The sequence below is a fragment of the Ranitomeya imitator genome, chromosome 4, assembly GCF_032444005.1.
Source record: "Ranitomeya imitator isolate aRanImi1 chromosome 4, aRanImi1.pri, whole genome shotgun sequence".
Lineage (NCBI taxonomy): Eukaryota > Metazoa > Chordata > Amphibia > Anura > Dendrobatidae > Ranitomeya > Ranitomeya imitator.
Genome location: NC_091285.1, coordinates 448,605,035 through 448,625,639, shown reverse-complemented (window position 1 = coordinate 448,625,639; position 20,605 = coordinate 448,605,035). Strand labels below are relative to the sequence as shown.

General features: G+C 46.2%; 1 protein-coding gene across 3 annotated transcripts in view; it reads left to right on the top strand.

Annotated features, from left to right (window-relative positions):
• Positions 1–20,605, top strand: part of CLK3 (CDC like kinase 3) — a 58,884-nt gene that overhangs the window by 25,772 nt on the left and 12,507 nt on the right. For all 3 annotated transcript variants that reach the window (XM_069765718.1, XM_069765717.1, XM_069765719.1), the window contains 3 exons: positions 9,024–9,153; positions 11,816–11,898; positions 12,287–12,366. In XM_069765718.1, coding sequence (XP_069621819.1) covers positions 9,024–9,153; positions 11,816–11,898; positions 12,287–12,366 — 293 coding nt within the window. The remainder of the gene's footprint in view (positions 1–9,023; positions 9,154–11,815; positions 11,899–12,286; positions 12,367–20,605) is intronic.

The window sequence follows — 20,605 nt, the reverse complement described above, 5'->3', positions numbered from 1 at the left end:
TGTTAAGTGTTCAATACGTTCTCTAATGGTACTATTTTGATGTGCTCTTAACGCCAAAAACAAGCTCCTGTTATGGAAAAGTAGAAAGTCTCAAGAAATAAAAATTCATGCAGTTTTTTTTTCTAGTTACAAAGTTAACAATTTTTTAAGTCACTAAAATAGTTGAAAAAGACAAACGAAATAGAACTATACACGTTTTGTATTGCTGTCATTGATTGTATCATCAAGGATAATGTTGCCAAGTCATCTTTACCACACAACATCATAAAAACTAAGCCCCAAAATTGCTGCAACTGTAGGGTTTTTTTTCACCTCACTTGGAATTTTTCCCTTTTTTTTTTTCCCCATCCCCAATATGAATAAGTAAATGGTGTCATTCAAAATATTAACTAATCACACAAAAAAATAACCATTCAGATGGCTGTGGCTATGTCTATGAAAAAGTAAGAATTATGTGGCTCTTGGAATAAGTGAAGGAAAAAGGAAACCTTGCCTGGACCTTAAGTGGTTTAAAAAAAGTTATGCCACAATCATAATACATTATTTAGTCCTTTTTAAGGACCCCAGATTTTTTTTTCCTTTTGTCCTATAGCTTTTTATTATTCTGTTGACATGTATGAATGAGGGCTCATTGCTATTCAGTGAGGTGGCTTTTCAGCGCCTACACAGCCTGTCAGCTTGCTGATCTGACACTGTGCTATGCAAGATCAGCGATCTGACCTGATATAGTGATGTCCCAACCTGGGTCAATGTTATAAAGTAAAAAAAAAAAAATTGTGTAAAAATATATTTTTTTTAAAAAAAATCCCCAAATAAGGGCAAAACAAAAATAAATACTTTTCCAATAAATCCATTTATTTATGTGAAAAAAACAAACAAAAGTACACATTTAGTATCGCTGCGTCCATAACGACCCGCTCTATAAAACTGTCCCACTAGTTAACCCCTTCAGTGAACACCATAAAAAAGGCAAAAAACAATGCTTTATCATACCGCCAAACAAAAAGTGCAAAAAACACGATCAAAAAGACGGATGTAAATAAAATCATACAGCTGAAAACGTCATCTTGTCCCGCAAAAAAGCCGCCATACAGCTCTATCAGCAGAAAAATAAGTTATAGCTCTCAGAATAAAAATTATTTATTCTATAAAATAGTTTTTATTGTATAAAAGCGTCAAAACATTAAAAAATGATATAAATGAGGTATCGCTGTAATCGTACTGACACGAAGAATAAAACGGCTTTATCAATTTTACCACACGCAGAACGGTACCAATAAAAACGTCAACTCGTCCCACAAAAAAAAAAAGGCCTCACATGACTGTGGGCCAAAATATGGAAAAATTATAGGTCTCAAAATGTGGTGATGCAAAAACTATTTTCTCCTTCGCCTCATTGGGGGACACAGGACCATGGGTTATGCTGCTGTCACTAGGAGGCTGACACTAAGCTGAGACAAAAAAAGGTTAGCTCCTCCCCTGCAGTATACACCCTCATGCTGGCTTTCAGAGACCCAGTTCAAGCTTAGTGTCCGTAGGAGGCACACTGTTTTTTCATCACGATTTTTTTCACTTTCCTATCCGGACGAAGGGGGCGACGGATTCTTTCAAGGTCCGATCTCCCCCGAAACAGCAGCAGGCGAGCACGGGAGTTTCACCTCACCGTATCCTCTCCTGCGACGAGGGAGCCACTGCCTGAGCTGACCCTTTTTTGGGCGACGGTTTTTTCCCTAAAAGGGCGCCGATCTCCCCCCTTGATACAGACGAGCACTGGGTTTTACCCCAGTATCCTCCTCTGCAGCCAGGCTTTTTATTGCCGGACATCTGCCCTGGCCACCAGGTTTTACCCTCGGCTGTACAGAGGCACTATTTCTGTGGCGTCCGTGCAGACCACACTGCATCACCAATGTTCTTCGTGATCCAGGTGGTGGACGGTTCCTCTCCACCCCCCTGTTTGGGGCTGGTGGATAGAGGCTTCCCAACCCCTGCACCGTCCCATGCCATCCTAAGGCACCTCTCACCTCCTCATGGCACCTCTGGTAAGTGTCTCGTGGGGGATGGGGGGGGATCGCCGGTCTTGCGGTCCGGAGGGCTCCTCCTGGGCAGCGCCCATAGTGGCCTGGAGCATTCCCACAGTTTTTTGGCATTTTGCGCCGCGCGCCGGGCCGAAGCCGCAAATTTAGGCTTCGGCCTAGCCGCTGGACGCTACGCTAGGCTCCGCCCCCGCCGCGCGTCATCGACGGCTCCGCCCCCCGGTCCTGGCGCTTCTTGCAGCCTCCGAGATCTCTCTCCTGATCTCGGCGGCCATCTTGATCCCACACTGCACGCCGCAGCTCAGCCTCTACAGAGCGTCTAGCTGTCACAGCGCCCAGGGGAACCCCACGTGCAGCCGGTTTTTCTTCTCTGGCAACACTTGCCCTCTCTGGAACGGGACACAGGACCAGGGTAAGGAGACTTCGTCAGCTCTCCTCTGCAGCGTCGCCCTCGGCTTCCCCTCATTTATAGACCCTGTGATCTAATTTTCTTGCATTAGAATCATGTCCCAGTCAAGGTCCAAAAAATCCTCTAAGGTGCATACGACCTTTTTTTCTGCGTGTACCACCTGCCAGGCCCCGCTCCCTAGGCCGCAAAGTTCTCCCCTCTGCTCTGCCTGCGATGCTCCATGTGCCCAGGAGCCCTCCACCGCTACCGACTCCGGCGTACCTAGTCCCCCCCCGTGGGTCGCCTCACTTTCACAGTCCGTGGATTTTTTAGCCAACGCCATCAAATCCATTCAAAATCCTCCCGGGGAACGGGGCAATCCGTTACAGGTGTTAGGAGATCCCTCCATAGCAGGGGAATCGTCGGCCAGCAGGGGCCGCTCTCCACTTAAAGAGGCACGGTCATCCAGAAAGCGGATCCGTACTACTTCTCCTGAGCGTTCACCTCGCCACTCAGACTCTGGCAGCTCCACCTCTCGCTCACCCTCTTTGGGGGCTCGCAGCGTTCACGACTCTGAAAATGAGTCCGAGGTATCATTGGACCCGGAGGCTCCGGAGTTCAGAGCTACGGTTGACTCCCTCATTGTAGCAGTCAATCACACGCTTAAGGTGGATGATGATTCTAATTCCGCTCCGGAACACGCGGTCTCTTTTACCAGAACCAAGCGTTCCCACAAATCTTTTGCCTCTCACCCAGCTTTTCTAGATATAGTCAAGCGACACAGGGAGCGTCCAGATAAGCGTTTCTCGGGTAAGAAGGATCTGGTATCGAAGTATCCCTTCTCAGCAGATCTCGTGAAAGACTGGACGGATCCCCCTATAGTAGATCCTCCGGTCTCGCGCCTGGCCTCTAAAACGCTTCTTTCAGTCCCGGACGGCGCTTCAATTAAGAGTCCCACTGAACGCCAGCTAGACTCTCTAGCTCGCTCAGTGTACGAGGCCTCAGGCTCTTCCCTGTCCCCCTCCTTCGCCGCGGCTTGGGTGACCAAGGCAATGGTTTCCTGGGCGGACGCTCTAGCGAAATCCATTCAGGAACAGGACCTCCCGTCTGAGATGGCAGACCTGGCTAAGCAGTTAGCCATGGCTAGCGATTATGTAATGTACGCATCTCTCGACGCAGCGAATTGCGCAGCATCGGCGGCTTCTAACGCCATCGCTATTAGAAGGGCTCTTTGGCTCAGAGAGTGGCGCGCAGACTCCTCTTCTAAAAAATCCCTGATCTCTCTCCCTTTTCAAAGCGGGCGCCTTTTCGGCGAAAAGCTTGACCAGCTTATTTCCGACGCCACGGGGGGGAAAGAGCAAGTTCCTTCCCCAACAGAGGCCCAAGGCGGCTTTCCAGCGCCAGCCTTACTTTCGCTTTCGGCCCTTTCGTACCAGCCCAGCCTGGTCCAATCCTTCCGGTCTTCCCAGATCGGACCGATCCGCTCGCACAGACAGAGACTCTCGCCCCTCCTTCAGGCCGAACCCCTCCTGGCGCGGAAAACCTAGGCAGCCCAGAACCCGAGGTTCCAGACCTCCCAGATTCCCGTCTCAATGACTCGGGAACGGCGCCAGTCGATACCACCAGAGTAGGCGGACGTCTACTCCTTTTTCAGCAAGCCTGGCTCTCCGTCGTTCACGACGAATGGGTCAGGGATCTGGTATCGTCGGGCTACAAAATAGAGTTCTCCTCTCCTCCTCCAACTCGGTTTTTCCCCTCTCGTCTCCCCAGTTCGGGAGCTCAGTCTCGCGCCATTCACGCTCTCCGCCAGAGCGGGGTCATTGTTCCGGTCCCAGAACACGAGAGGTTCAAAGGTTTCTACTCAAACCTCTTCGTCGTGCCAAAGAAGGATGGAAAGGTGCGACCCATTTTGGATCTCAAACTCCTGAACAAGTGCGTAAGAGTCCGGCACTTCAGGATGGAATCCCTCAGATCGGTCATCTCTTCGATGGAAAGAGGGGAATTCTTGGCCTCGATAGACATCAAGGATGCCTATCTTCACATCCCGATTTTCCCACCTCATCAAAGGTTCCTCCGCTTTGCCGTTCTGGAGGACCACTTCCAGTTCACGGCCTTACCCTTCGGTCTTGCCACGGCGCCCAGGGTATTCACCAAGGTCATGGCGGCTGTCATGGCCATCCTTCATTCTCGAGGAGTCGTCGTGTTACCTTACTTAGACGATCTCCTCACAAAGGGCCCGTCTTTCCAATCCTGCGAGTCAAGCGTCCACATTACCCTGGATTCTCTTTCGCGCCTGGGCTGGCTGATCAACTTGGACAAGTCCTCTCCCGTTCCTGCCCGTCGGATCTCCTTTCTGGGAATGATCCTGGACACTTCAAGGGGGCTGGTCTTGCTTCCTCGGTCCAAGGCCCAAGCGCTTCATCTGGGAGCCCGAGCGCTATGCCATCCTCGTCTGCGAACCATTCGGTTCGCCATGAAGATCCTGGGAAAGATGGTTGCAGCAATCGAAGCGGTTCCCTTTGCTAAACTCCATCTCCGTCCCTTGCAACAGGCTCTGCTGGACAACTGGGACAGGAGTCTCTCATCTCTCGACCGTCCTTGCCCCCTGTCCCCGCGGGTCAGACAATCTCTCGTATGGTGGACCCTGTGCTCGTCTCTTCTCCAGGGGAAGTCCTTCCTCCCGATCTGCTGGTTAGTGGTAACCACCGACGCCAGTCTCCTCGGCTGGGGGGCGGTGTTTCTCCACCACTCTGCCCAGGGCCGTTGGACAGTTCGGGAATCCAGACTCCCCATCAACATCCTGGAGATTCGCGCTATCAGACTTGCTCTGAGTCGCTTTCACGCCCTGCTCGCGGGCCACCCAGTACGAGTCCAATCGGACAACGTCACGGCGGTGGCTTACATCAACCACCAGGGGGGTACCCGCAGCAGGGCGGCGATGCAGGAAGTCTCCCTCATCCTTCGTTGGGCCGAATCCAACCATTCCATCATCTCTGCGGTACACATTCCGGGAGTCGAGAACTGGGCGGCGGACTTCCTGAGCCGCCAGGGCCTTGCCTCGGGGGAGTGGGAACTCCACCCAGAGGTATTTCACCAGATCTGTCTTCGCTGGGGGACCCCGGACGTGGACCTGATGGCGTCCAGATTGAACGCCAAGGTCCACAACTTCATTGCCCGTTCTCGGGATCCCTAGGCCATAGGAGTAGACGCGCTGATTTCTCCGTGGCATCAGTTTCAGCTCCCATACGTGTTCCCTCCCCTTCCCTTACTGCCGAAGGTGATCCGAAAGATCAAGACGGAGGGAGTTCCGGTCATTCTGGTCGCCCCAGATTGGCCACGTCGCGCTTGGTACGCGGAACTCGTTCAGCTCGTGGCCGACATTCCCTGGCGGTTACCAGACCGCCCAGACCTGCTTCGCCAAGGTCCGATTTGCCACCAGAGCTCAGGGGCCCTACGTTTAACGGCGTGGCTGTTGAAACCTGGATTCTAACTCGTGCCGGTTTCTCTCAGCAGGTCATCCCCACCATGTTAAGCGCTCGTAAGGCGTCTTCCGCCTCCATTTACCACCGCGCCTGGAAAACCTTCTTCTCATGGTGCAGGCTCCGGGGTCACCCTCCGCTCGTTTTCTCTATCCCTTGCATCTTGGATTTCCTTCAGTCTGGTCTGGACTCCGGCTTGGCCCTGAGTTCCCTTAAAGGTCAGATCTCAGCGTTATCCGTGCTGTTCCAGCGTAAGATCGCCAACAACCTTCAGGTCAGGACCTTCATTCAGGGAGTCTCCTATGTGGTTCCCCCCTACAGGATGCCTTTAGAGACCTGGGATCTCAACTTGGTCCTGGGGGCTCTTCAGGAACCTCCGTTCGAACCCCTTCAAGACGTTCCGCTCTCTGTCCTCTCTTGGAAGGTTGCCTTCCTGGTAGCGGTGACGTCTATCAGAAGGGTTTCAGAGCTCGCCGCTTTATCCTGCCGGGCTCCTTTCCTTGCCTTTCTTCAGGACAAGGTAGTCCTACGCCCTTCCCCGGCGTTTCTTCCGAAGGTGGTCTCATCTTTCCACCTTAACGAGGACATCATTCTTCCCTCCTTCTGCCCGCAGCCCAAACATAGGGTCGAGAAGGCTCTCCATACTCGGGACGTAGTACGTGCCCTCAGGAGGTACATTTCCAGAACGGCGCATTTCAGAAAATCGGACGCCCTTTTCATGCTCCCGGAGGGTCACAGAAAGGGTTTGGCTGCGTCTAAATCCACGATTGCCAGATGGATCCGATCCGCTATCCAGGAATCCTATCGGGTCAGGGGCAGTCCTATCCCGGCGGGGATTAGAGCTCACTCCACTCGGTCGATGGGGGCTTCCTGGGCCATCCGGCACCAGGCAACAGCGGAGCAGGTTTGCAAGGCCGCAACGTGGTCCAGCCTGCATACTTTCTCAAAGCACTACAATGTCCACATCCACTCCTCTGCGGACGCGGCCCTTGGCAGGCGTATCCTGCAAGCAGTCGTTGCGCATTTGTAGTCAGATGGTACACGGAGTAATTTGGTTGTATTGTTTCCCTCCCAGGGACTGCTTTGGGACGTCCCATGGTCCTGTGTCCCCCAATGAGGCGAAGGAGAAATAGGGATTTTTGTGTGTACTCACCGTAAAATCCTTTTCTCCGAGACACTCATTGGGGGACACAGCACCCACCCTGGTAGCCTTACGGCTCGTTGCCTTTTTTGGTCTTTGACTGTTGGTTTGACATGTTATATTCTAAAGTTACCTGTTATATTGTTATTATCCTACTGCTTTTGCACTGAACTGGGTCTCTGGAAGCCAGCATGAGGGTGTATACTGCAGGGGAGGAGCTAACCTTTTTTTGTCTCAGCTTAGTGTCAGCCTCCTAGTGACAGCAGCATAACCCATGGTCCTGTGTCCCCCAATGAGTGTCTCGGAGAAAAGGATTTTACGGTGAGTACACACAAAAATCCCTATTTTGCAATATAAAGCGTCTTTTAGTGTGTGACAGCTGCCAGACATAAAAACTTGCTATAAAACCCGCTATAAATAGTAAATCAAACCCCCCTTTATCAGCCCCTTAGTTAGGGAAAAATAATAAAATTAAAAAAAAAGTATTTTTCGGTTAGGGTTGGGGCTAAAGTTGGTAAAGTTAGGATTACGGTTAGGGGTGTGTTGGGGTTAGGGTTGGAGTTAGAATTGTGGGGTTTCCACTGTTTAGGCACATCAGGGGCTCTCCAAACACGACATGGCGTCTGATCTCAATTCCAGCCAATTCTGCGTTGAAAAATTAAAACGGCACTCCTTCACTTCCAAACTCTGCCATGCGTCCAAACAATGGTTTACCCCCACATATGGGATATCTGCGTACACAGATAAAATTGCTCAACAACTTTTGGGGTCCAATTACTCCTGTTACGCTTGGGAAAATAAAAAATTGGAGTCAAACAAAACATTTTTGTGAAAGTGATTTTTATTTTTTTTATTTTTACGACTCTGCATTATAAACTTCTGTGAAGCACTTGGGGGTTCATAGTGCTCACCACACATCTAGATAAGTTCCTTAGGGGGTCTGCTTTATAAAATGGTGTCACTTAGATACAACAGGGGCTCTCCAAATGCAACATGGCGTCCGATCTCAATTCCAGCCAATTTTGCATTGAAAAGTCAAACTGTTCTCCTTCCCTTCTGAGCTCTGCCATGCGCTCAAACGGGTTTACCCCCACATATGTGGTATCAGCGTACTCGGGATAAATTGTACAACAACTATTGGGGTTTAGTTTCTCCTGTTACCCTTGGTAAAATAAAACAAATTGGATCTGAAATACATTTTTTGTGAAATAAAGTTAAATGTTAATTTTTTTTTTTTTTTTTTTTTTTAAACATTCCAAAAATTCCTGTGAAGCACCTGATGGGTTAACAAACTTCATGAATGTTGTTTTAAGCACCTTGAGGGGTGCCGTTTTTAGAATGGTGTCACACTTGTTTATTTTTTTTACTTTTGGGTATTTTCTATCATATAGACCCCTCAAAGTGACTTCAAATGTGATGTGGTGTAAAAATAAGAAATCGCTCGTCAACTTTTAACCCTTATAACTTCCTAACAAAAAAAAATTTGGGTTCCAAAATTGTTGATGTAAACTAGACATGTAGGAAATGTCAAGTATTTTGTGTGACATATCTCTGATTTAAGGGCATGAAAATTCAAAGTTGGAAAATTGCGAAATGTTAAAAATTTTCGCCAAATTTCCATTTTTTCCCACAAATAAACGCAAGTCATATCAAAGAAATTTACCACTAACATGAAGTACAATATGTCCCGAGAAAACAGTGTCAGAATCACCGTGATCCAGGGAAGCGTTCCAGAGTTATAACCTCATAAAGGGACAGTGGTCAGAATTGTAAAAATTGGCCTGGTCATTAACGTGCAAACCACCATTGGGAGTAAAGGGGTTAATTTGTTTTTAAACTGTTTATAATATGATGACGGTATTTACCAATTTAAAAAATGTGTGCATCAACTGTGATAAAGTTATGTAAACTTAGCATAATGCTAAAGGAAATATTGTATATATAAAACACAGCTATCAAATCTTTATTTCTCTCTTTAACAGAACTGTGAAGAAAAATGTGTAAAAAATTCCAGCATCCGGGTTGTAGATTTTGGTAGTGCTACTTTTGACCATGAATATCATAGCACGGTTGTTGCCACACGCCATTATCGCCCTCCAGAGGTTATTTTGGGTGAGGTTTATTTTTTTTTATTTTTTTGATAAAGAACTTAATGTCTCAGGACAGTAGTCAATTCCATGATTGTCTAGATGTCATGTTTGCTCACTGCTCTGTGATGGATTTCTATAGATTGTCTCCTGAGCTAGTTTAAATGGATTATGATTATTATTTATATAGCATCATTGATTCCATGGTGCTGTACATGAGAAGGGGTTGCATACAAATTACAGATATCACTTACAGTAAGCAAACTAACAATGACAGACTGATACAGAAGGGCGGGGACCCTGCCCTTGTGGGTTTACATTCTACAGGATGCTGGTGAAGGAGACAGTAGGTTGGCGGGGCGGTGGTAGCTCTGGTAGTGATGTGGGTTTTCTGGTTCTGTCTGAAGGATCTGAATGTGGTTGATAGTCGGACATGTTGGGGGAAAGAATTCCAGAGGATGGGAGATATTTGGGAGAAGTCTTGCAGATGGTTGGGTGATGAGCGAATAAGTGTGGAGGAGAGAAGGAGGTCTCGGGAGGACCGGAGATTACGTGAGGGAAGATTAGTTTAGAGATATATGGAGGAGACAGGTTATAGATGCCCTTGTAGGGCAGTATTAGTAATTTGAACTGTATACGCTGAGGGAATGGGAGCCAGTGAAGCGCTTTGCAGAGGGGAGAAGCGGAGGAGAAACATGAATGTCGGGCAGCAGAGTAAAAGGATGAACTGGAAAGGTGCGAGGGTGTTAGCAGGGAGGCTACAGCAAAGAATGTTGCAGTAGTCAAGGCAGGAGATGAGGGCATGGACAAGCAGTTTAGTAGGTTGAGGATAGGTTGGATTCTGTAAATATTTTTGAGCTGGAGGCGACAGGAGGTGGGAAAGAGCTTGGATGTGCGGTTTGAAGCACAGGGCAGAGTCAAGGGTTACTCTGAGGCAGCGGACTTCCGGTACTGGGGAAAGTGTGATGTCGTTAATTGCGATAGATAGGTCAGGTAAGGAAGATCTGTGAGATGGAGGAAAGATGATGAGTTCAGGATGATATGGCTGATAGACACTCCGGGATTCTGGACAGCAGAGAGGTGACGTCTGGGCCAGAAAGGTAGATCTGAGTATCATCAGCATAAAGGTGGTACTGGAATCCATGGGACTTTGAGTTGTCCCTGGCAAAGGGTATAGATTGAGAAGAGTATGGGTCCTAGAACAGAGCCTTGGGGACTCCAAAAGAGAGAGGGTGGGATGAGGAGGTAGTGTGGGAGTGAGAGACGCTGAATATGCGGTTGGAAAGGTATGCGGAGATCCAGGATAGGGCGAGGTCTTTGATGCCAAAGGAGAGGATCTGTAGTAGGAGGCAGCGGTCAACTGTGTCGAAAGCAGAGGACAGGTCCTTAAGGAGGAGTACAGTACTGTCCGTTTACTTTGGCTGTAAGTAGGTTGTTATTAATTTTGGTCAGGGCTATCTCAGTGGAGTGATGGGAGCGGAAACCAGATTGTAGATTGTCAAAGAGCAAGTTAGATGAGAAGTGGTAGGAAAGTTCAGCGTGGACGTGCTGCTCCAGCAGTTTGGAAGCGAATGGGGGCAGCGATATTAGGCGATAGCTGGACATAGCTGTTGGGTTTGATATAAGGTAACCTGTACAAGTAAATTTACGAATAAAACTGTTGTATTTATCAATAGCCAGCACTTTTTTGTTTTTTTTTTGCTTGTTTGTCATGTTAGATGTGTGCATTGTTTATAAAGTATTGTCGCTTATCCAAATTATCCAATAACTGTAAAGCTACGTTGACGTTGCGTTTTTGCTGCAGGCAAAACCTACTCTCTTGGCAGTAAAGAAGCTGCTTACAAAAATCAGGTTTTGCTGCTTTTTTGTGGTTTCTTGTGCATGCTGATAAAATTTAGTGCCCACCAAAAAATCAAGATGCAACTTCCTTAAGGTTTTGCACTTATTGTTTTCTATGGGTGAAAAACTGCTGCAAAAACACTGAAAGTGACATGCTGCAGTTTTCAAATATGCAGTAGTTTTCCAAATCAGCCAGGAATAAAAAAACAAAAAACAAAAAAACTGTGCATTAAATTTCTGAAATCTGTCTTTGCTGGTACTGTAAAACGCAGCTTAAAATTTTGTATAGACAAATGACGCAAAAAAATGGAACTTGTGAGCATAGCATTACCCTGTAATTTCCTGCAGTGAACTGTTCCATTCGTCCATTAGGTAATTTATAAGTGTTTAATTATATTCTATAAGTGTTTTAGCTTATGTTACCTTAAGTGTGCACACGATGCGGAATTGGTGTGGATCCGCATTAGATTTTTTCGTGCAGAAACGCTGCAGTTCCGCACAGTGATTTACAGTACAGTGTAAATCAATAGGGAAAAAAAAAGCTGTGCTAATGGTGCGGAAAAATCCGCACTGAATCCGCTGCGAATTGAAAAGTGTGTGTCACTTCTTTTGTGCGGAACTGCAGCATTTCTGCACCCTTCCATTATAGAAATCCGCAGTGGTAAAATCTGCACAAAATCCACATTAATTCCGCATCAAAACCGCACAAAATCCGCGCCTGCGGTTTCTGCCAGGAGATGTGGATTTTGTGCGGAAAATTCTGCACCCCAATCTGCAACGTGTGCACGGTGTATTCAGTTGGCATGTATTAGGGTAGTGTTTTATAAGTTGCTTTTCTTTTACTTTAGAGCTAGGCTGGGCTCAACCCTGTGATGTATGGAGCCTGGGGTGCATCTTGTTTGAGTTTTACACTGGATCTACGCTCTTCCAGGTAATTTCTGTCTGATGTCATTAGAAAACACTATAGAATTACAGGTCCTTGGCTCTGTGAGCAATCATACATTTACATCATCACATGCCAGTCACTGTAATGTTCATATAATACACATGTACATGCTGCATGTCTATTGTAATGTAATAAAACAGATTTCTGAAAACATAAGTTAATTGGTCCAGGACGTGAAAAGTACATATTAAATGTTCGAAGTGGTGACTATAGTTATTACATTCCACATCCTACACATAAACAAAGTTGCCCTAGATAGTCCAATTTGCAAACATGTGTTTGTGTCAACGTATGTGCACACTTTTACAAATTATATATTTCTCTAGCTAAATATATGCATATAATAACTTGACTCATCGTGTTTTTTGACTAGACACATGATAATCGAGAACACTTGGTTATGATGGAGAAAGTCCTTGGACCATTACCTCGCCGCATGGTATACAAAACAAAGTAGGTAGACAGTAAACTTAATGTGCTCTTTCAATAAAAAAATGAATACATTTCCATTGTAAATTACGTTGATTAGCACAACGTTTGTACATTTTTGCTGTTTGCAACTAACCAAACCATTCCCAGACACAGCAAACTGCTGACTTCATGTAGCCTTCCACTAAAAGTAACCAATGAAACAAAAACAATTTTTGTAGCTCTATATAATTACCAATTAAATAGGGTGTCTACAAATTTATAACAAAATGCCAATTTTACTGACCACTGCAGCCTCCGAGTTATTCAACCCCTTCATGGCAAGTGTCTTAGTACTTAATATAGTAACGTCTGGCTGTTATGACCTGCTGCAAATGAGATGCCAGACTCTAGCAGCTTTCTGGAGGAATGAATAGCCGACATGTGACCCGGAGCGGTACTAGAAACTGGGGAATACTGTGTGCTGTCTATATTAATGCACTTTCGGTACACAACATACACATTTACACAGGTTTAGCCAATAAAAATTTTCATTGGAATGCTTCATTAAAGGTGTCCACTACTTGGACAACACCTTCATACCACACGCTTATATCCCCTCCCATGCCGGAACTTGTTCTCCCTGGGGCTCCAGTGCGGTTGTTGTGACATGTGACCCCGGCACCCAATCTGCTCTGGCATCACTGTCCCATTTTTCTGTCGAACAAGAAGTGGAAGTGAGAGATCAGCTGCAACCCGGGCTTCCTCTTCATGGTCAATCCATATGTAGGCGGGGACAGTGACGCCAGCGCTGATTGGGCGCCCTGGGATCATGTGTCATAACAACTGCACAAGAGCCCAGGGAACGCAGACTCCGCTGGAACGGCACCAGCACGGGATGTGAGTATAGGGGTTTTTTTTTCTTTTTCTTTTTTTATCAGAGCCAAAATGTTAGATCAAAAAGGTGTTGTCCTTCAAGTGGGCAACCTTTTTAAGCTATTTTTTCTTGCTTGATTTGGTGTATTACAAACCGCAAAATAAAGTGTACGTTTTGCTAATTAACCTAATTTGCAATGTGGTTGGTTTATTTTAATATTGTTTGCAACTGTAGATACTATACTTAAATTTTTTGCCTTATTTGTTGTTTAATACATCCTTAGAAAACAAAAAAAGAGAAAAGAAAACATACACAAAGCCGAGGATCACCAGGAGAACAATTATATAAATGTACTATAAATTTTTATTGTGGTCAAAAACACAAGACACAACACATCATAAAAACATTTAAAAACCTGGATAGTACATCCCCAAAAGGGGAATGCCCCCCAAGACCCGAAACCAGCAAATATGGAAATGTATGATACAAATATGCCACAGCAAAGGTATATGGATATTAAACAGATGGTAAACAGCGCAAACAAAGTAAATACAACTGTTCAATGAGCAGGATAGTAATATATTCACCTATAGGCAAAAAGTTGTTATGGCCAGAACAAGTAAAAAATGAAAAAAATGAATAGAACTCACAAGATAATTATAAATCTAGTTCCTCACCCAATATACATTGAATAGAGCATATGCAACCTGAACCAAAAAATTGCCAATGGTATGCAATCACATACAATAGTAGCCATACAGGAGATGATATTGTGTCATATAATATATTATGACTGGACTAGAAAAATGGGTTCTAAATGATATATAAATTAAATCTATAACTAGGAGTGCTATACGCAGGGTATACAAGGTCTGAAATTTCAAAAACTGCCCACAGGTCGTAGCTACAGTTAGACAGTATATCTATAATAGATCAATATACAGATATATCCCACATATTGCACATGCCCAATAAGTCCCAGTCAATCAAATTACTATATGCTGACCACTGTATGATTGTAGTATGTAATGACGAACAGTGCCCGAACTACGCAGACTAGAAATGAGATAGATACGAGCCTGCGAGTACAGATCACAAAAATGTCACATCAGCCCATAGAGAGTGGCTAGATGGAAAAAAGGGGGGCATGCAAATAATGGAGGAGGCATACAAGTGCACACAGAATCATGGGAGGACTAAAACGCCAAATACAACCTGCCATAGGCTAGAAGTAGCGCTAAAACGACATGGCACCGGTCAAAAAAGAGGGGGGCAAAAGGAGCCCAACGCGTGTCGCCACAGCGTGGCAGCGTGGCTTCGTCAGGGGCAAAAAGGCAAATATGTCATTAATGCCTGATCATCTGGTATCCGACACCCCCGCCGATCAGCTATCAATGGTGGTCACTGCCTGAAAACACTCTCACTTGTGGAGCTGTTCCGTATTCTGGTAGTGGCTGAGGCTTGATACTGCACATTCGCCTCCTATTCAAATCAATAGGAGGCGGATATGTAGTGCTGTGCGGTGGCCACTATTAGAAGACGGACAGCTCCACAAGCGAGTATTGGCTGTCAACACCAATATCAGCTGATCAGCGGGAGTACCGGATTTCGGATCCCAGGCAATCAGACATTGATGACATAGCCTAAGGCTAGCTTATAATTGAAAAAGTACTGGATAGCCTCTTTAACCCCTTAATCCCATATGACGTACTATCCCGTCCAGGTGACCTGGGACTTAATTCCCAGTGACGTGATAGTACGTCATATGTGATCGGCCGCGCTCACGGGGGGAGCGTGGCCGATCGCGGCCGGGTGTCAGCTATCGCAGCTGACATCCGGCACTATGTGCCAGGAGCGGTCACGGACCGCTCCCGGCACATTAACCCCCGGCACACCACGATCAAAGATGATCGTGATGTGCCGGCGGTACAGGGAAGCATCGCGCAGGGAGGGGGCTCCCTGCGTGCTTCCCTGAGACGATCGGTACACGGTGATGTACTCACCGTGTACCGAGCGTCTTCTCCCTGCAGTCCCCGGATCCAAAATGGCCGCGGGGCTGCATCCGGGTCCTGCAGGGAGTACTTCCGGTAAGCCTGCAGCGATGTCATTGAGAACGCCGATCTTACAGAGTGCTGTGCAAACTGTAAGATCGGCGATCTGTGATGTCCCCCCCTGGGACAAAGTAAAAAAGTTAAAAAAAATTCCACATGTGTTAAATAATATATATGTATATGTATGTATAAGTATGTATATGTATGTATATGTATGTATGTATGTATATATATATATATATGTATGTATGTGTGTATATATATATATATATATGTATGTATGTATGTGTGTATATATATATATATATATGTATGTATGTATGTGTGTGTATATATATATATATATGTGTATATGTGTATATATATATATATATGTGGAATAACACGCGATCAAAAAGACGGATATAAATAACCATGATACCGCTGAAAACGTCATCTTGTCCCGCAAAAAACGAGCCGCCACAAAGCATAATAAGCAAAAAAATAAAAGTTATAGTCCTGAGAATAAAGCGATGCCAAAATAATTATTTTTTCTATAAAATAGCTTTTATCGTATAAAAGCGCCAAAACATAAAAAAATGATATAAATGAGGTATCGCTGTAATCGTACTGACCCGACGAATAAAACTGCTTCATCCACTTTACCAAATGCGGAACGGTATAAACGCCTCCCCCAAAAGAAATTCATGAATAGCTGGTTTTTGGTCATTCTGCCTCACTAAAATCGGAATAAAAAGTGATGTGTCCAAAAATGTTACCAATAAAAACGTAAACTCGTCCCGCAAAAAACAAGACCTCACATGACTCTGTGGACCAAAATATGGAAAAATTATAGGTCTCAAAATGTGGAGACGCAAAAACTTTTTTGCTATAAAAAAAGCATATTTTAGTGTGTGACGGCTGCCAATCATAAAAATCCGATATAAAAAACGCTATAAAAGTAAATCAAACCCCCCTTCATCACCCCCTTAGTTAGGGAAAAATAATAAAATTAAAAAAATGTATTTATTTCCATTTTCCCATCAGGGCTAGGGCTGGGGTTGGGGCTGGGGTTGGGGCTGGGGTTGGGGCTGGGGTTGGGGCTGGGGCTGGGGTTGGGGCTGGGGTTGGGGCTGGGGTTGGGGCTGGGGTTAGGGTTGGGGCTAGGGTTAGGGTTGGAGCCAGGGGTGGATTAAGGGTAGCCAGGGCCCCGGGCTGTTCACACACTGTGGGCCCCCCCCGGTCATGTGACGGGGGTCATGTGACGGGGGTCATGTGACGGGGGTCATGATATACCCGAACCAGATTATACCAGAAAAATGGCCGGGCCCTACTCTACTGTAACCTATTAAATATTTGTTAAAATCTGCAATACAATTTAGGTATAGCTTGACCAATAATATCACATACAAGGAACAAATACAACCGCACCGTGACCAGACCACAAATTACAACCACAGTGATCGAATAATATCACATACAAGGAACAAATACCACCGCACCATGTCAAGACCACATATTACCACTTGGTGACCAAATAGCACATACAAGGGACAAATACCACAACACCATTTCCAGACCACATATTACCACCACATAGTGACTGAATACTACAATACTGATCAGTAATAAAAAAAAAACAACACAATACTATCACCATAAGTGCCAGTATTCACAGGAGATCTGTACTTAGTATGCAGTGTCTGTGTAGAGGTAATACTGAGATCACTGGTGACATTATACACAGGACCTCTATATAGTATACAGTGTATAGTGTCAGTGTATAGGTAACACTGACTCACCAGTGACGTCTCTAGGTGAAGTCCTTCATCTTTCATCCAGCACAGACCGCCATCATTCCTTCCAGCCAGGACTCGTTTCTGCAGGAAATAACACAGTTATCTCGAGCTCCACTTGCAGAACACATTACTTAATTTTTCACAACTTCTACATTACACCACATGAAGAAGAAAAGGCGATATAGTGTCACTCTGCATAATAACAGGAGCGCCCCCCCATTTAAAACAGTATACTCAAAAAATAAAATAAATACATCACTGCAGTAACAATATCCCTTAATTAGCCCCTATGGTAATAATATTCCCCACCCTGGCTCCGTTTATCTCATTCCTGGCTCCAGCCATATGTTCTCCCATCCTGCACTCATGAGTATCCATTCTACCCCATATGATCTCCACATCCTGCCCCATCTGTCTCCATCGTATCCATCCTGCCCCATGATCCAATCCTGCCCCATGTCTCCAATCATGCCCCGTGCCTACATTCTGCACATGCCTCCAGTCCTGCCCCCAGTGTGTCCAGCATATTACCCCCAGTGTGTCCAGCAATCTGGCCCAGTGTCTCCAGCATTGCCCCAGTGTGTCCAGCAATCATCTGCCCCAGTGTATCCAGCATTGCCCCAGTGTGTCCAGCAATCATCTGCCCCAGTGTCTGCAGCAATCATCTGCCCCAGTGTCTCCAGCAATCATCTGCCCCAGTGTGTCCTCCAGCAATCATCTGCCCCCAGTGTGTCCTCCAGCAATCTGCCCCCAGTGTGTCCTCCAGCAATCTGCCCCCAGTGTGTCCTCCAGCAATCTGCCCCCAGTGTCCTCCAGCAATCTGCCCCCAGTGTGTCCTCCAGCAATCTGCCCCCAGTGTGTCCTCCAGCAATCTGCCCCACTGTCTCCAGCATTGCCCCACTGTCTCCAGCAATCTGCCCCCAGTGTGTCCTCCAGCAATCTGCCCCAATGTCTCCAGCATTGCCCCACTGTCTCCAGCAATCTGCCCCACTGTCTCCAGCAATCCGCCCCACTGTCTCCAGCAATCTGCCCCACTGTCTCCAGCAATCTGCCCCCAGTGTCCGTCCTCCAGCAATCTGCCCCCAGTGTCCGTCCTCCAGCCATCTGCCCCCAGTGTCCGTCCTCCAGCCATCTGCCCTCAGTGTGTGTCCGCCGTTATAAAAAAAAAAAAAAACTCCTCACCTGTCCTCGCTCCAGCGCCGCGGTGAGCTCCCTCCAACAGAGCACACTCGCCGGCGACTGACAATGACGTCAGACGCCGGCGACGTGTGCGCGCGGCCGACATCAGCCGCCAGCCTCCAATTGGCTGGCGGCTGGTGTTAACTATTGACGTGCGGGCGCGCGCCCGCACGTCAATAGGAAACCGCCGCAGCGCCGGAAGGGGCCCGGTGAGCAGATGAGAAGGGGCCCGATGCGGGCCCCCTCTCTCTGCCCACCGGTTACGGCAGGAGCACATAAATGCCGGCGACGGCATTCACAGATGATTAGCAGAGGGTCGATCTCTGCGGTAGCCCAGGGCCCCCCCAGACCACAGGGCCCTGGGCTACCGCCCATATTGACCCTCTGATAATCCGCCCCTGGTTGGAGCTAAAGTTAGGGTTTGGATTATATTTACGGTTGGGATTAGGGTTGGGATTAGAATTAGGGGTGGGTTAGGGGTGTGGTTAGGGTTACCGTTGGGATTAGGGTTAGGGGTGTGTTAGGATTAGGGTTTCAGGTAGAATTGGGGAGTTTCCACTGTTCAGGCACATCAGGGGCTCTCCAAACGCGACATGGCGTCCGATCTCAATTCCAGCCAATTCTGCGTTGAAAAAGTAAAACAGTGCTCCTTCCCTTCCGAGCTCTCTGGTGCGCCCAAACAGGGGTTTACCCCAACATATGGGGTATCAGCGTACTCAGGACAAATTGGACAACAACTTTTGGGGTCCAAGTTCTCTTGTTATCCTTGGGAAAATAAAAATGTGGGGGGCTAAAAATCATTTTTGTGGGAAAAAATAAGATTTTTTTTATTTTCGCGGCTCTGCGTTGTAAACTGCAGTGAAACACTTTGGGGTTCAAAGTTCTCACAACACATCTAGATAGGTTCCTTGGGAGGTCTAGTTTCCAATATGGGGTCACTTGTGGGGGGTTTGTACTGTTTGGGTACATCAGGGGCTCTGCAAATGCAACGTGACGCCTGCAGACCAATCCATCTAAGTCTGTATTCCAAATGGCGCTCCTTCCCTTCCGAGCTCTGCCATGCACCCAAACAGTGCTTCTCCCCCACATATGGGGTATCAGCGTACACAGGACAAATTGGACAACAACTTTTGGGGTCCAATTTATCCTGTTACCCTTGTGAAAATACATAACTGGGGGCTAAAAAATCATTTTTGTGAAAAAATTTTTTTTTTTATTTTCACGGCTCTGCGTTATAAACTGTAGTGAAACACTTGGGGGTTCAAAGTTCTCACAACACATCTAGATAAGTTCCTTGGGGGGTCTAGTTTCCAATATGGGGTCACTTGTGGGGGGTTTCTACTGTTTGGGTACATCAGGGGCTCTGCAAATGCAACGTGACGTCCCATCTCAATTCCAGTCAATTTTGCATTGAAAAGTCAAATGGCGCTCCTTCCCTTCCGAGCTCTGCCATGCGCCCAAACAATGGTTTACACCCACATATGGGGTATCAGCGTACTCAGGACAAATTGCACAACAACTTTTGTGGTCTAATTTCTTCTCTTACCCTTGGGAAAATAAAAAATTGGGGGCAAAAAGATCATTTTTGTGAAAAAATGATTTTTTATTTTTACGCCTCTGCATTATAAACTTCTATGAAGCACTTGGTGGGTCAAAGTGCTCACCACACATCTAGATAAGTTCCTTAAGGGGTCTCCTTTCCAAAATGGTGTCACTTGTGGGGGGTTTCAATGTTTAGGCACATCAGGGGCTCTCCAAACGCAACATGGCGTCCCATCTCAATTCCAGTCAATTTTGCATTGAAAAGTCAAATGGCGCTCCTTTCCTTCCGAGCTCTGCCATGCGCCCAAACAGTGGTTTATCCCCACATATGGGGTATCAACGTACTCAGGACAAATTGTACAACAACTTTTGGGGTCCATTTTCTCCTGTTACCCTTGGTAAAATAAAACAAATTGGAGCTGAAATAAATTTTGTGTGAAAAAAAGTTAAATGTTCATTTTTATTTAAACATTCCAAAAATTCCTGTAAAACACCTGAAGGGTTAATAAACTTCTTGAATGTGGTTTTGAGCACCTTGAGGGGTGCAGTTTTTAGAATGGTGTCACACTTGGGTATTTTCTATCATATAGACCCCTCAAAATGACTTCAAATGAGATGTGGTCCCTAAAAAAAAAATGGTGTTGCAAAAATGAGAAATTGCTGGTCAACTTTTAACCCTTATAACTCCCTAACAAAAAAAAATTTTGGTTCCAAAATTGTGCTGATGTAAAGTAGACATGTGGGAAATGTTACTTATTAAGTATTTTGCATGACATATCTCTGTGATTTAAGGGTATAAAAATTCAAAGTTGGAAAATTGCGAAATTTTCAAAATTTTCGCCAAGTTTCCGTTTTTT